The following is a 17,345-nucleotide window of genomic DNA, read 5'->3' as shown; positions in this document are numbered from 1 at the left end:
GGGCATATGCACTTATAACTGATATGACACTCTTAAGAAACGATTTTAAAGGAATACATTTACAGTGTCCAATTTCCAGGTTTCCATCAATACATAGGTAATTTTTAATAAGCTCCTAGGTAATGTCAATGTTACTAGGCCACAGATAGTCCTTTAAGCAGCAAGGCCTAGGGGCTAACAGAAGCATAAGCATGGAGAACCCCAAGCCTATATCATCCTATAAAAGAAGGCCACCAGGAAGAGCAATACCAACATTGGACTATTTACCGAGCTACTTCAAAGTTATATTAACCCATTGCAATTTTGAATGTCTGAAGCTAGTAGCTTACGTTACCCCAATATAAAAATCTTAGCTATTGTCAACAAAACATTTTTTTTTATCCTTCTTAAAACTTTACCTTCATCAGATTTTACATCTGCCTGATTAGAGTCTTCTACACTGGCCTCAGAAGACGGTTGCTCAAAACTTTTTCTAAGTTGCTGTAAAAAGACTTCCATGGACAAAGTAAAATGCAACTCTTTATTGTTCAGCCAATGTACCACAAAAGGCCCACTCTTCTCATTTTCACTTAGACTTAGAGATGTGATAGAAGGAAGAAGTGGAATGTCTGTAAAGAACAACAAAACACATACACACAATTTATATGTCTATCATTCCAGCATACAAAACATTCACATCTTCTATTTCTACTATGTTACACTTATCTTTAAACCTCTGTACTAGATTTTAAATAAAACTCCCAAAATAATGTTTGCCATGATTATTATTAATGATAAAAGCTTTAAAAATGGTAGATTGAACATAACTATTATAAAGGAAAACAATTACATATTTCAGGTCACAGATCATATTTATATACACATACAGGTATTTTCTTTAGTTCAAAACATATTCTCATTAAGAAATAAATCTATAGGGATGCCTGGGTGGCTCAGTCGGTTAAGCCTCTGCCTTTGGCTCAGGTCATGATTCCAGGGTCTTAGCATTGAGTCCTGTATTGGGCTCCCTGCTCAGTGGGGTGTCTGCTCCTCCCTCTGCCCACTGTTCCCCCCACTTGTGTTCTCTCTAACAAATAAATAAATAAAATCTTAAAAAAAGAAAGAAATAAATCTATAATCTGTAGACATGTTAAGAGGAAAGTCTCCTTACAAATTTCTCTAAGAAAAATGTCATCATTATGTCAAAGGAATAAGTGGCTTATTTATCTCAATTTTTTTAAAGAAAGATTTTATTTACTTACTTGACAGAGAGATCATAAGTAGGCAGGCAGAAAGAGAGAAAGAAGCAGGCTCCCTGTTGAGCCATCAGGTGCCCCTCATTTATCACAATTTTAACAACTTTTTAACTTAAGTTTTTAAATGACCTACCTAACTCTAAGCTAGATAATGCCAATTTACTGGCATCAAGATTCACATTGGAAAGCAGAAACTGAGATCCCCATCTTACATTCAAGGAAGGCATTCAAGACAAAACCAGGTTAAAAAAAAAATGCTTTCTTGGTATTATTTTTCACTTAATTGCTGAATTAAGTATACTGAAGTACAAATTCAGAGTAAATTGTGACAAATTATAATCCCTGATTAATAGAGAGGTGAAGAAAAGTTTATCTATCATATTAAATCAAACAGAAACTAGATCATGCTGAAATCTGCAGAACAGTAAAGGCTAAAATGGATTCAGAGAAGGAAACTATTTTCCACAAATTTACTGATTTGTTTAAAGGAGAAGAAAAATAATTTGACTTAATTACCTGTTCAAACAGTCTATCAATCGTTAGATAGCAGTGAAAAACAGTATTATAGGAGATGACTTATAAAGGAAAGGATAAAAGAACCTTTCTCCTACTCCTGTCGGAGGTAAGTTCTAAGAGTTGATAGATATATCCAATCCAATCCAAGAGCTCTGTTTATAAATGCACATTCATTACTATATTATTGGATTTGTATTTATCTATCCCTTTCTTAATGAGAGGCTTCATGAGAGCAAGGATCACACTGGTTTCCAACACTATACCTTCAGTTCCTATCACTATCTCTAGTTGCTATGTGGCACAGACCAAACACTCAGGAAAAGTCTTGAGGGACTGTACTGCCAATCCTATCATGCCTAGGTGGATATACATTAGTGCCAGGGAATCAAAGAGTGTCCTCAAGAATCCTATTCAGTATGATTTTCTGATTTTCAAGTGACAATCAACACAAAAAAGATCAGCAATGCCTCTATGAGACCAAAGGCCTAGGTGTTAAATACACAACGAGAGGCCAGGTTAACACAGGCTTTCAACAGCAGCACTCGTAAAAGGGACCTTAAATTTCTCCTATCTCCTGACCTCAAAGAATTTTATTGAAGCCATTTTTTTATGACAGATCTTCAGGGAAAGGGTATAAGAATTATAATTAAAAGAAGATGTTCTTACAAGCTCCCCTCCTCTATTTCTATTGATGGGCAAATAAGTGAAGCTCTATCTGAAAGTTTGGCCTTGAACAAGAAACACAGCATCCAAAAAGGTCATTCCAAAAGGTCTAACTTAGGGAAAGGAGATCTCCATAGTGTCTAATTTAGCTGCTTATAATATTATTCTGCTTTGATTCATTCTACATATATGGATTTTCCTTAAGGTCTTAATACCTAAAGAAAAGTTTTAGAGTTTTCCTTATTGGAAGGTTGTCAAGGAGATGCTACATTGGAACTCAGGGCTTATTTTTCTGTAACCCCTCAGCCTTTTCCATTAAAGGTAAGAATCCAAGCTTTCTCTATTCTCAAAATGTTGTCCTTTATTCAGAAAAGACTTTCACAACAACTCCAGTAGACTCAGAGCTGCCTTTGGGTATTACAAGCACTGCCAATGTATGTTTTTGACAAAGATAAGGGTATTTCCCAAGCCTATATAAAGTTTTACTAAAAATAATTCAATATCGTCCTTTTATTTGCTTGGCTCATGGATTCTTTTAGAGCTGGGACTCTTGTTAACCAAATAAGAGCTAAGAAAATCGGCAAATACTCTATTCTTAGTGGCAGTATCTCTACCCTTAACTTACCAGAACATTTCTCTCTTTGGTTCAGGTAACTAACGAACCACATTTATTGCTATGTTTCCTTAAGGAATGTAATAGTACTGCAAATCCAGGGGGACAAACCATAAGAGACTCTTAACCACAGGAAAACAAACTGAGGGTTGCTGGAAGGGAGAAGAGTTGGGGGGTGGGATAACTGGGTGATGGATATTAAGGAGGACACTTGATGTAATGAGAACTGAGTATTAACTGATTAATCGCTGAAACTAATAATACACTCTAGGTTAATCAACTGAATTTAAATAATAAAAAAATTTAAAAATAAAGAGATGGAATATTAAAAAAAAAAGAAAATAGGTTATGCTATTCTATGCATAAGAATATCTCCAAAATATGCAAAAATTAAATAGTGGTTATCTACAGGGGAGAAGGACTGGGGGGGGCAGAGGTAAAAGAGGCTTTCACTTTCCACTTTCTGTACAGATGGTATTTATTATGTGCAAATAATGTTTTTAATCTTTTCCCAGTAATATGCTAAGGTTCCTCTTTAAATGCTCCAACTTTGACCAGTTGCTTTTTAAACTCACAGAAAACATTTACTGAAAGATGAGCATTTTAAATCTTCAAATTCATAGATAGATCCAGATATTCTAGATTTTTAAAAATCTAATAGTACATACTTGACTACTGAGGTAAGTTTCTTAACTCTTTCAGTTATAACTTCTACATATTTCTGTCCTACTTCCGGAAGATCACCTAAGACTAAGCATTAGACATGTTTTATTGTTTTGTTTTATTTTTTAAGATTTTATTTATTTATTTGCCAGAGAGAGAGAGAGACCGATCAGGGGGAGAGGCAGACAGAGGGAGAAGCAGGCTCCTCACTGAGCAGGGAGCCGGATTGGGACTCCATCCTAGAACCCTGGGATCATGACCTGAGCCAAAGGCAGATGCTTAACTGAGTGAGTCACCTGGGCATTCCTACATGATGGTTTTATTTTAACAACTATACAGTAGTTACAAAATACTATTCTATGGTGTTAACCTGTTAAGTTTTAGCTCAAATCGCAACTTCTGAATAAACTAATAAAGGATCTCAAAGACTTATTAAGATCTTAATCACAAACCAAATCATAGCTTTAAAAAGCAAACAAGTAAGCAAAACCCTGTATTTTTTTTAAGATTTTATTTATTTATTTGACACAGGAGAGAGATCACAAGTAGGCAGAGCAGCAGGCAGAGACAGAAGAGAAGCAGGCTCCCTGCTGAGCAGAGAGTCTGATGCGGGGCTCCATCCCAGGACCCTGAGATCATGACCTGAGCTGAAGGCAGAGGCTTAACCCACTGAGCCACCCAGGTGCCCCGCAAAACCGTATTTTTATGTAATTAGTGAGCTGGCTATAATGAAAAGTTAGATAAGCAACTTTTCTTACTTATTCAAAACTAGAAGTAAAATATCTTTGTTATAAAATTAATTACTCAAGTCCAAGAACAGTTGTTGAACAGCGTTCTATTACCCGTGGCTGGGTTGATGCTGGCGGCAATATGAAAGTGGCAAAGTGCGTTGGCATGCAACGGAGCATTTCTGTGGACATGATGAGGGTCCTGCTGGTGTGGCAGGTATCCAGTATGCGCTACGATGGGAAGTGATCTCCTCCGACCTCTGCGAAAATGTCTCAGATTTACCTGTACCAGTAAAAACAAAGTAAAACCAGTGGCCACAATGTCATAAGCATATACATACGTATGGGTTACAAAATGATTATTAGACATTATTCTCTACTTCGTTTCTCCATTTTAACTAATTTTTAATTCCAGTATAATTAACAGCATTACATTAGTTTGAGTTATACAGTACAGTGATACCACAATTCTACACATTACTCAGTACTCATCATGGTAAGTGTACTCTTACTGACTTATTTCAAATATACTCTATTTTAGAAGCGTTTATATGTACAAACATTTTCAGTACTTTTGTGCAGCAAATCTGAAATCTGAAGAATAAGCTTAGAACTCAACTGCCTAACTTTTTTAAACCATCACAAATATTTTGCAATTTTTATTTGGTTTATTTTTCTGGTAAGTAATTTTCTAAAACAGAAGTTCACAGCAGTGTATCTGTGGATAATGATGTCTCTACAAATAGTATTCCCTTTGTGTCCAATTTATTCCCTATGACCATAAAGCACTGAACAATATGCCATCATACATTACGATGATATTTCAAGTGGCATGGCTGACTTGCTAAGCTTTTTCAGAGATCACTTCATTTGACTCATAAGGCAGAGTGCTAAAATTTATTTATTTTCATTTTTCATCTGATAAAACAGTTTCTACAGAATGCAAGGTCACCTAAGCATAGAATGAGAGTCTTCATTCCTAGGTAAGACCTCTTTCAGCTGTTATTACACATAACCATTCTATCAGTTGTTAAGTCTCCAGGCAATATATATTTACTTATATTCTGAGCCCTGAGAATACCCTCCAAATTTGACAAATAGTTTTTCCATAATTATACAAAGCATTCCGAGATAAATCACTCTCTGATTTCCATATCAAGAAAATAAGAATCTGTATTACTAGTGTATGTTCAATTAATCTAAACATGAAAAATTTACTTTTACTTTCTATACTAATCAGTAAAATAAATACTTTAAGGGGCACTTGGGTGGCTAAGTCGGATGAGTATCACACTTGATTTCAGCTCAGGTCATTATCTTAGGGTCATGAGATCAAGCCCCTGGTCGGGCTCCACGGTGGGCGTGGAGCCTGCTTAGGATTCTTGCTCTTGCTCTCCCTCTCCCTCTACACCCTGCCCCACCATACTTTCTTGTTCTCTAAAAACAGAACAAAAACCCACCAAACAAACAAACAAACAAACAAAAAAACCAAACCTTTAAGTTCTGGGAGGTTCTCAAGATGAGAAATATAGGGGTGCCTGGGTGGCTCAGTTAGGCATCTGCCTTCAGCTCGTGTCATGATCCCAGGTACCTGGGATCGAGTCCCACATCAGGCTCTTTGCTTGGTAGAGAGCCTGCTTCTCCCTCTGCCTTTCCCCTTGCTTGTGCTCTCTCTCTCAAATAAATAAAAATCTTATATAAAAAGAAAGGTAACACTGGCGATTCACATACCTGTACCCCTGGGAAAAAATATATGTTTATAAAAAATAAAATTAAAAAAAAAAAAAAAGAAAGAAAGGTAACATGGGGTGCATGGGTGGCTCAGTGGGTTGGAGCCTCTGCCTTTGGCTCAGGTTATGATCCCAGTGTCCTGGGATCGAGCCCCACATCAGGCTCTCTGCTCAGCAGGGAGCCTGCTTCCTCATCTCTCTCTGCCTGCCTCTCTGCCTACTTGTGATCTCTGTCAAATAAATAAATAAAATCTTTAAAAAAAAAAAAAAGGTAAAATATACAGAACAGAATCTGATAAACTATTCCAATCATTCCTATAATTACGTCAGGACAAAACACCCCAATCTCTAAACAAAGTAAAAATATAAACTATTTTTACAGCCAAATCTTTGCATTCTCAGATTTTCATTTGTTATTGTAGCTAAGTGTAATCTTCCTTATGTTATCATCAGTTAACCTAAGATTAACTTCATAATTATAAGTAGTTTAATGCTCTTAAATACTTAGGCATATTTTTTAAACCAAATAAAATAGAAAGTTTTCTGAGAATTGTTTTCCTAACATACATATTTTTTCATAACTAACCACATACTTTGAATATTAATTAGGATGAATGTTACAAAAAAGGCAAATTACAAAAGGTTTTAACACTTGTAGGAAATAACACCTAACAAAAGCACTTACATCTAAAGTATTTTGAGCTCGTTCCTTACTGGAAACATTTCTTTTGAAGTTATTTGTTAAATTAATTGGTTCGGCCCAATGATTGCAGTCACCTCCATAGAGCAAACAATCATTTGGTAAAAATGTCTCTACCCAAAGACGACATACGTTATCTTTGCAGCAAGTCAACAATACATTACATACAGAAGCCCTGAGGAATAAAAAAATTTTAGAGGCAAAAATATAAATCTCAGACAGTATAACATTCTGTAATGTTTCTGTAATTAATTAAATGCACACAACAAAGGTACTGATGAAAAAAATGTCAATACACATTTATGCAATGTATTTAGTAAAAACCATTAAAATTGAGTGGGTATTTTATTTCATCACAGCAAATGCCTGCTAACCTATTTCTTTTCTGCCTAGAATTTGGTAGTTCTTGTTTTAGGAACCTAAGATTCTCCATACAGCCAAAGAACGAAGACTGAAACAATGCCATAATCTTTCAGTCTATAAACAAGAAAAAACCTACAACTTCTTTTAGAATGTTCTGATTTATTCAGTGGATGGTTATCATTCAGATTCCTTCATAATACTTCATTTTTGCTTTCTGTAAAGCTACACATGCACTAGTCAGTGACAAACTACACTATTTAGTATACTTATTCTCTCCTTGCTTAACACTTGCAAAAAGCAGTGACTACATGAATAGAAAAATCATGATGAAATAATTACTAACCACCTCCTTCCTTATTCTTGACTTCTAATGAAGTTTAGTGAAGTCTTTCCACTTTCACTGTCTTTCCAATCACAAAATAAAAGCAAAATCAATTACATACATATTAATAAACCTGATAAGCATCAAGAGCTCAAACGTTGAACCCCCATCAACAAAGAGTACCTTTTATTGGGTAACTCATTAAAAAAAAAAAAGAAAGAAAAAGAAGTCACAATATCCTGTAGTAGACACATATTCAAACATATCAGATTTTTTAAAGATCAGTAAAAGGCTTTTATCAAGTAACTCAGTAAGTTAAAAATAAAAAAGGAAATCAAAATATTCTGTAGTAGTTGCTTTGTTAAACAGAGCTGCTTGATTAAAAAAAAAGATCTCTAACAAAGGGAAGAAAGAGAAAACCACCATGTTTTGCATGGGTTGCTCTCCCCTTCAGCTTCCCTCCTCTGCTCTCTCACCTCTCCCATCCCCACCCCTTCCTCTGCTACTCTCCAGACTTTTTTCCCTTTCCATTCACTTTCTGAGCCTCCCTCCCTCTGTGCTCTACCCGAAGTGCTCTGCTTCTCAGGCTTAAAGGCCATTCTCCCTTTCAACCTCTCCCCACATGCTAGGGCCCCTACTCCTTCCCTTTCTCAATCCTGTTTCTCCCTCTCTTTCCCTCCCTCATGTCTAAACCCACACAATATACAACGCCAAAAGCAAACCATAATCTGAACTATGGACTTTCAGGTGATAATGTGTTGATGCAGGTTCATCAATTATAACAAATCTATCACTCTGGGGGAGGCTATCTATGCATGTGTGAGTGCAAGGGATATATGGGAAATCTCTCTACCTTGTCCTCAATTTTGCTATGAACCTTAAACTATTCTTTAAAAATCAGTCTTATATACATTTTTTTAAAATTTGGATATACTTTGCTGGCTCAAAAGAGCAAAACTAAAGTCAACAAATGACCCAGGTATCCTACCAAAGATCAGTGTTTAAGGGAAAAACTGTACTGCTCCATGATGTGGCCAAATTGAAAATGGTCATGAAACAAAAAGCAATTTCTACCTACAGTTAAGAAACAGGTCTCTGTGCTTACTAAGTACAGGCAAAAATTCAATGGGATATCAGGTCTTGCAAGGGTCACAAGAAAGAAAGGAAGTACTGACAGGTGTGCTCGAGTATGCATGTATAGGTTAAAATAATACCTAGTTCAGGGCAGAGTAATCTATTACCACACTCTCTTTTCCACAAAAATGCTGAATATAGTTAGAGCAATGTTTGAGACCTCACAGTATATCCTCTCCATAAAGCAGTTAAAAACATAAAGGAAACCAGAGGAGATACACAGAGAAGGTACCAGATGAGGAGTGAAATATGAAAAATTCCACGCAAATGACAATATGGGGAATGACTAAGAGACAAAAGAATAGGACACTTAACACCGAGAAGGAAAGACGTCCAACTTTGCCACTTAAAGGCATCTAAGATGGAGGTAAAGCATCCTTTCACATGGCTTTCCTCTGAAGTATCGATCATAGCTGACCCATGGCTAGATGTCTGTAGGCCAAGGACTATCTAATATTACTAAAATCTTCCTAGGCAAAAGTCCTATAGCTATAAACTCTTAAAGTAAGAAGAGCAGTCAATGTCCAAATGACGCTCTCTTAATACACAGACAAAAGGACTAGGTTACTGACCTAGGCATGTACTTGCTTGTTTTACGCCATGAAAATCCATTTACAGCTCGAGGATGGGCCAGATATACAAAGGAAAAGTCCATTTCTCCTTGGGATTGTTTTTCTGAACTTTTATCTGGAGAGGTAACAGCTGTCCGCCAGTTTTCTACATTATACCATACCTTTAAAAGACAGTCATCCTGATAAGAAAAAAAAGAGAGAAGTAAAACATCCAAATAAGAATTAAATTAAAGTTTCAGTCAAAAAGCAAGGGTAAGAATTTTCTCCACAATCACAGAAATTTAGGGATGGGAGGAATGGTGGGGCATGGGGAAAATGAGAAGAAAATCTCTAATTCTGATAGTTTTCTATCAGCATTCCATCATTGTGCATTGAGAATTAAAGTGTGTGAATGTGTACTTTGCAAGAAGTGGATCAAGGAAAATGCTAGTTACCATGCAGTATGCTACATGGAGTCAATGAGGAAGACTGCTAAATGGGATCGTCTTCCCACTTAGCCAAATATCAAATAAGAAAGCATTACCACCAGCAGGGTTATGAAGACTGCTAATCTCTGAAAGCGAGACTTTTCATGAAGTATCATATGAATGTTTAAAGAAAGTTCTGAAGATGATAACAAGGAGTTAATAGCTACTATTATAGAAAATACTCTAAGTATAATTAAAGCAGCATCTCTTAATTTGGGGAGTAAGGGAAAACAAGATGATTAGAATGTACCACGTTTTGCTTTTAAGCTACAACTGCATTCCACACTTAAAGTCAATCAGAATGAACAGCTTTACTTGTCTCCTAACAAAAACCCCCCTGAGAATTTAGGGTATGTCACATCCCCTGTCTACAGAAAACTATGATCCATGAGAACAATTAACTTCACACAATCAGTTGTGAGTGAACTATTTGGTGAACCAATAATTACAAATAAATAATTTCAAGGAAATATACTGTTCTGACATTGGCAGGTAAAAACATGAAAATGGTTACAAATGTCCCTCTAGAAAGTCTGTAAATTCTTCTATTTGCTCGAAAAGATTAACCAGTTGACCAAAATCAAAAAGTTGGTAAATGGCAGCTTTATATCCAGATATACCATTCTCTGTTTCAATTATACCATATTGCCTTTTAACACATAATAATTACCCCGATTTTTGCTATTTAACATTTTAATAGAAAATATTTTCAATGTCAATACATTAATAGAATGAAACCAGTTCCTGTTTCTGATGTTTCAAAATGAACCAACAGCAATAGCATTTTCAAAAATCACCTTCCCAGCAGTGGCAAAAAATTCTCCATCTGGTGAAAATTTCATTAGATGAATTTGGGAAGCAGTTCTGTAAATCAAACAGGTAAGAAAAAATTTTTAAGGAAAATTAGAATTCAATATTACTTCTATAAGCTATATTCAGCAACTTGCAATTTTGTGATAACGTAAGTTTCAAACTCAATTTTAAGTATATCTCACAATTATAAAATAAGAAGTATAAATGTTTAAATATAAAAATTATTTTTATATGAAATAATCTATGTATAAGAATAATTCAAGAATTACTGATATTATCAGTCTTTAAAGCTTAGGACAAAGAATCATAGCTTTCATTGCCTAAGAATATGAGAAAGAGAAAGGTTTCATTTTCTAGTTTGCAAATTAAATTTCCAAAGCCATGAGATATCTATATTCTAACATACATTTTCATGGACAATAAATCAAGATTTTGAAATCAATTCTCCCTTAAGGTAGCATTTACATAATTAAAGATTATATGTGGGATACTGGGGGACTTGTAAGCAGGCTGAAGTCAGCCTGCCAGCTTGACCTATACACTTGGCGCACACTTGCCTTTTTCTTTTTCAAGAAGCTTTGGCTCTTGTCCCTTCAGTGCCTTCTCTTCTGGCTACCCCTATATGCTGATCTCAAGAGCACCCTCACTATCACTGCTTTCCTTTTCTTCACCCAATTTCATGCTTAGATAAATTTGTCTTAAATTTACTGGTAAAGGAGGCCAAAGAGGAATTCTGTCATAATTCATTCCAAATTAAGATAACTTCTTCTAGGAAACAAACTGAGGATTGCTAGAGGAGAGGTGGGGGAGAATGGTATAACGGGGTGACAGGCATTAAGAAGGGAACTTGGGGCGCCTGGGTGGCTCAGTGGGTTAAAAGCCTCTGCCTTCGGCTTAGGTTGTGATCCCAGGGTCCTGGGATCAAGCCCCGCATCGGCCTCTCTGCTCAGCGGGGGGCCTGCTTCTCCCTCTCCCTCTGCCTGCCTCTCTGCCTACTTGTGATCTGTCAAATAAATAAATAAAATCTTAAAAAAAAAAAAAAAAGAAGGTAACTTGATGAAATGAGCACTGGGTGTTACAGGCAACTGATGAATCACTAAACTCTACCTCTGAAACTAAGAAAAAAACCCCTCTTCTTCTTGATTTTAAATGTAATAAATATGTAATCGAAAACACTGATAGAAGAGAATGAAATCATCAGTTTCACCTATACCACAACACCCATTTCCAGGAAAACTACTGCTAACATTTTAACACACAGACTTCCAGACCTCTCTCTCCACCCTCCCTCTCTATCTACTTTTTGTGGTTGGATATAGGGAAGAAGGGGATGGAAAATGAGGTCATATATTACAGTTTGCTTTGTAATATTTATTTTAAAGTATGTAACAACCATATGTGTATATCAATGTGTATAGGTCTGTATTATTTTACTGGCTATGCTATTTCCATTACAGACACATGCAATGCCTCAAAATAATTTAACTACTCCTGCTGTTTACTTATTTTTGCTGCTACAAAAAAAGTGGTGCAGTGAACATTCTTGTATATGCATTTTTATGCACCTGCTTAATTCTAAAGATATTCTTAAAACAAATAGTTAAAAATGCCTAATATCTATGGAAATCCTCTCCATGATTGTGACCTTTGTCTCCAGGTCTTCTCAAAATAGCAGCTAAGGCAGATCCTTTTAAAGAGGAAATTAGTCCACAGCACAAAATCCTAAAGAGCTTCCCAACTTGGAATAAAAGGCAAAAGCCTCACAATAACCTCCAAGCAGTCTTTACTCCAAGCACAACCTATGCACACCCTGACCACAGAGTCTGTACTTGAGGTTCCCTCTGCCTACAACATGCTTCTTGTAGACATCCTCACACATGGCTTGCTCCCTCACTTCCTTCAGGTCTACATTCAGAAGTCACCTCTACTCTTCTTCCTCTTACCCTATTCACCTTTCTCTGGCTGTTAGATGTTCATCTAGCATGTATAAAAAGTGTTTTAAAGGCATCACAAAAGGAATGTGATCAAACTATGTTTAAATGTGATCTGGGTGGCGTAATCATCAGCTGCTCCTAAATTGAAACCCAAGCGCCATGGCTTTTCTGCTTCATTAAATAACCATTTCAGACAAATAGTATGTGCAGTCCAAGTTACTACCGTGGGCTCTGATCTTAATTTTTTTTTTTTTTTAGAATTTATTTATTTGACAGAGAGTGAGAGAAGGAGAGAGAGCACAAGTGGGGGGAGCAGCAGAGGGAGAGGGGGAAGCAGGCTCCCTGCTGAGCAGGGAGCCCGATGCGGGACTCTATCCCAGGATCCTGAGATCATGACCTGAGCCGAAGGCAGAGGCTTAACCCACTGAGCCACCCAGGTGCCCCTGGGCTCTGATCTTAATTTAACTTAAGATTCTTCCCCTCTCCCAAATGCACGAAACATTTCAAATTTTCAGTTCAACACACAGAAGCCCTTCGGTGAAGGCAATATAACACTTTGCTACTTCCTCTCCACAAGCTTACATGAAAGGCTCCAGAGCAAAGACAAATCTTGCTGAAGAATTTTCTTGGCAAAATCCTATTCCTTTTCCATATGTTAACCCTTTCTAAATCCCTTTTAAAATGCATATGATCTAGCTGAGAGGTGCAAAACACATGGAACCAACTGCTCTGAAACCTCCTTTCTAAACTTTATACCAGGTCTACCTTACTCTCACTTTAATATCTGATGTATTTCTTATTACTGTTTCATATATTATTGACTCAGAAAGAATGCCATTTAACATTTTGTCATATAGATTTCCTGGTTTATAGTCTTTCCCCACCTGGTCAATGCTATATTCCAAGCACTTTTACCACTGCCTTGAAACCCGATAAACACTCACCAAATATTTGCAGCATGAATGAATGAAATTTGGAGTTAGTATCTCAAGGGCATAAAAAAATTAAGCCTGTCAATTCATACTTCCAAGTTGCTCTTCAGAAAAATATCAATTACACTCCCTTATTAACAGAATATGAGTACCTGTTCTGTATACACTCAGTAATAATGGACATTATTTGTCCTGTTCTTTCTGGATATTTTGCATTTCTTGATTTTGAGTGAGGTCCATCAGTTCTTATTTAATTTGCTATTATTGATATGTACTATCAATTACAATTTTCCTCTTCATTGTTCATTTTTGTTTGCTATTTTTTTCTAGTTAATTTTTAAGACTTTCTTTTAAAAAAAGGCATTAACTCCAAATTGCAAATATTTTCCCTTAACATTTTAGTTTCCTTGCTTTACAGGAATTTTTCACTGATATGGTCACAACTATGTTTTCCTCCCCCTTCCTTTCAGTTTCTAGTTCTGGCATCATACCTAGAATGTCTTTCCTAATCTAAGGCAGCATTTTTCATGCAACAGTGATAGAACATAAACATCCAATGTTAAATATCCTAGTACCACACTTGGCAAAAGTAAAAAGAAACAGGTGAAATTATTTTATTTAAGGGGAGCTGGGTGGTTCAATTGATTCAGTGTCTGCCTTTGGCTCGGGTCATGATCCTGGAAGCCCAGGGATTCAGACCCATACCACTGTGCTCGGCCAGGAGCCTGCTTCTCCCTCTCCTTCTGCCCCTCCCACCACTCATGTGTGCACACATGCTCGCTCGCTCTCTTTCTCACGCACTCTCAAATAAAAAAAAAATCTTAAAGAATAATAAATTATTTCATTTAAGCTAGTATATCAAAAATACTATCGGGGTGCCTGGGTGGCTCAGTGGGTTAAAGCCTCTGCCTTCGGCTCAGGTCATAATCTCAGGGTCCTGGGATCGAGCCCCACATCGGGCTCTCTGCTCCAAGGGGAGCCTGCTTTCTCCTCTCTCTCTGCCTGCCTCTCTGCCTACTTGTAATCTCTGTCTGTCAAATAAATAAATAAAATCTTAAAAAGAAATATTATCAACACGAAATCAATAAAAAAAAAAAAACTAACAACAAATTATATTGTTTTCCTTTGTGTTAAGTTCTTGAAATCCAGTGTGTACTGTATGCTTACAGTACATCTCAATTCGGACTGGCCACATTTCAAAAGTGTATTTCACTAGTTGCTACCATGATAGACATTGCAATTCTAAATTACCAATATTCACCTGTATTTTCTTCTAGTATTTGTTTCATTGTATAGAAATTCAGTGGTTCCTTCTTTTGACACTTCTTATGGTGTCAGATATGAAACAGACTCTATTTTCATGATCTTCTCCAAAGAGCTACCAATGTTGCCCCATGATGTAAAATGACAACTTATATATTATATCTCCCTGTCTCCTTTTATATAATTTAGCAAGTTGCTATTTAATGATAATCACACAGGTTTAACCAATTTCTTATGTTTCTTTCCAAGTGTTTTATTCAACAATTAAAAAAACTGGATCTGCAGAACATGGGAAATTGTGCATCCCCTGTATATAAGAAAAGACCTATCACAGAATAAAAAATCTTCTATGTTAGTATAGTTTTACACAAACTAAAAGGCATTTATAATAAAACCCACATGAACAGGTTTATCACTTTAATCCCCTAATTAATTGCTTACTTGCAATGCCAAATGCATCTCCAGTCCCCCAAATTAAGATCTGTTTTATCTGGATTTTCATCTTCAGATGGTTTCTCCAAGTTAGCATTGGACCACAGTTGCAAACAGCTAGAACCAGTTAAAAGACGATTGCCTAAAAATATATGTATATTATACACCACTTATTATTTAGGTATTTAATTAGTGAGTTAAGTCACATGGTCAAGAGTTTCACATAATAATATAAAAATAACACAACTTCTAAGAAAAGTTAAATAACAAAAAAATGTGGGGGAGAGGGAAGGAGGCTGTATTTTAATTTTGTTGAAGCAGCTTGGGAAAAAAGGGACTATGTCATATAATCTCTAATTTAACAAATATTTAATGAGCATCATCTTTGCACCAGGCACTGCACTAGACACTGGGAAGGATACAATGACAAAAAAAGCACTGTCCTTTTTCACGATGACTTCACATTCCGGTAAAGACATACTGTAAAGAGAGACACGAAATCGTGCAATTTCAAGTATAGTCCCAAGAAGGATTCATAATCTGGTTTACGGTTAAGAAATAAGGTGCACAGTAGACTTGGAAAAATTAAGGCTGAAAAAGTTTCTGGGGTCAGACTGCATTTTCAAAGTTTATAAGGAATTTGGACCATGTTATAGATAACTTTAAGTGTGGGGGTTACATAAGTGGATGTGTATTTTAGAACAGGTTGTCTGAAATGGGGTGGGGGATGTCATCAAATGGACTTGAAGAGGACTGTAAATTTCCCTCTTCTGAGATAATATGCAAAAGTTATCTGTATAGCATGTACATTTTTCTAGAGAGGTAATCCATAATTTTCACCATGCTTTCAAAGGCTCCACTATACAAAGAAAGGTAAAGATTCATTTTAAAAAATAAGACTAGAGATAGATGAGATTAGGGAAAACAAAAATACAGGGAAACCTGATTAAGTGACTATAATACACAAAGGAAATCATGAGGATCTGAATCAAATATGAAAATACGAAGCAAGGATTTGAAAGCCATTTCAAAAGCAGAATTTTTAAGGCTTGACACCAACTGAAAAACAGGAGATATAAGAGGTTTCCAGGACAGAGTCCAATTTATGATTTGGGTAATTAAGGAGAAGGCTGTGTTGTCATGCAAAGAAAAAAGAGAAAGAAAGAGACACAACTGTGGTCAAAAAGTTCAAAATAAGTAAGGCATTCACTTTGGCAATTAAGGACTGTGGATTTGTGTCTTTCTTGAAAGATCACTTTTTTTCAAAAGAAAGCGGGTCTGTGACAAAACACAGACTGTAGATCAGAAATCCCTGTGTCTAAATTCCAAATAAGTCACTTAATTAGTCATGTGAGTTTGGTCTAGTGGGAAAAACTCTGAGCCTCAATTTTCTTCTCACCTTTAAAATCAGAAGTGTGTATAGAGTTGTCGTAATGATTAGCTATTACTGTATAACCCATCTAGCACAGGCTAGGCACTTAGCAGAAGCTCAATAAATAGTAGCAACCAGACAGAAAGTCTCACAAATGGATAAAAACAGCCTAGACAGCATTAATGAGACATTCCATTCACATTTGGTTATTATTCCACTGTTTAGTATAACAAGAGACACAAGTTTGATTTTTTTTTAAATTCAGATATAACATATAACATTCTATTTCCTTCAAGTATACAACATAATGATCTGATATTGCATATACTGCAAAATGGTTAGCACAGTAAAATCTAGTTGATATCCATCACCACACATTGGTTACAATTTTTTTCTTGTGACGCAAAAACTTATAAAATCTACTCTTAGCAACTTTCAAATATACAATTTAGTATTGTTAACTATGGTCACCATGCCACACATTACCTCCCCAGGACTGATTTATTTGATAACTGGAATTTTGTACCTCTTGACCCCCCCCGCATTATGTATTTCATCCACCCCTCATTCCTGCCACTAATCTCACCTCTATATTTATGAGTTCGGTTTTTACGAATTTTCTTTAACATAAACTGAAGCTGAAATTAAGCTATACCATGAAAGATTAAGAAATTAATAAAGAATACAAAGTAATTAATCCCAGTTATGAAATGATACAAAAATAGCTAAGGTATGGTACAGAGTATTGACCTGCACACAAAGGGTGGAGGTATGAACAGTAAACTAGGGAAACAAAGCATAAAAAGTCTTAAAAAGAAAAATCTTTTGATTTAAGCCAGATGGAATAGTGGATCAGAAGAAAACACAAAGGCACTACAGTAAATTTTAGTGGC

At 36.0% G+C, this 17,345-nt stretch overlaps 1 protein-coding gene across 6 annotated transcripts in view; it reads right to left on the bottom strand.

The window, feature by feature from the left end:
* DMXL1 (Dmx like 1) overlaps positions 1–17,345 on the bottom strand; it is a 123,927-nt gene that overhangs the window by 82,127 nt on the left and 24,455 nt on the right. For all 6 annotated transcript variants that reach the window (XM_032845597.1, XM_032845598.1, XM_032845599.1 and 3 more), the window contains exons 5-10: positions 15,090–15,222; positions 10,504–10,570; positions 9,240–9,418; positions 6,834–7,023; positions 4,533–4,701; positions 399–608 (exon numbers count right to left, since the gene is read on the bottom strand). In XM_032845597.1, the coding sequence (XP_032701488.1) occupies positions 399–608; positions 4,533–4,701; positions 6,834–7,023; positions 9,240–9,418; positions 10,504–10,570; positions 15,090–15,222 (948 nt within the window). The remainder of the gene's footprint in view (positions 1–398; positions 609–4,532; positions 4,702–6,833; positions 7,024–9,239; positions 9,419–10,503; positions 10,571–15,089; positions 15,223–17,345) is intronic.

The sequence above is a fragment of the Lontra canadensis genome, unplaced genomic scaffold (genome assembly GCF_010015895.1).
Source record: "Lontra canadensis isolate GAN:19392208 unplaced genomic scaffold, GSC_riverotter_1.0 scaffold167, whole genome shotgun sequence".
NCBI lineage: Eukaryota > Metazoa > Chordata > Mammalia > Carnivora > Mustelidae > Lontra > Lontra canadensis.
Note: the sequence above shows the minus strand (reverse complement) of the source record. Positions and strands in the feature narration are given on the sequence as shown.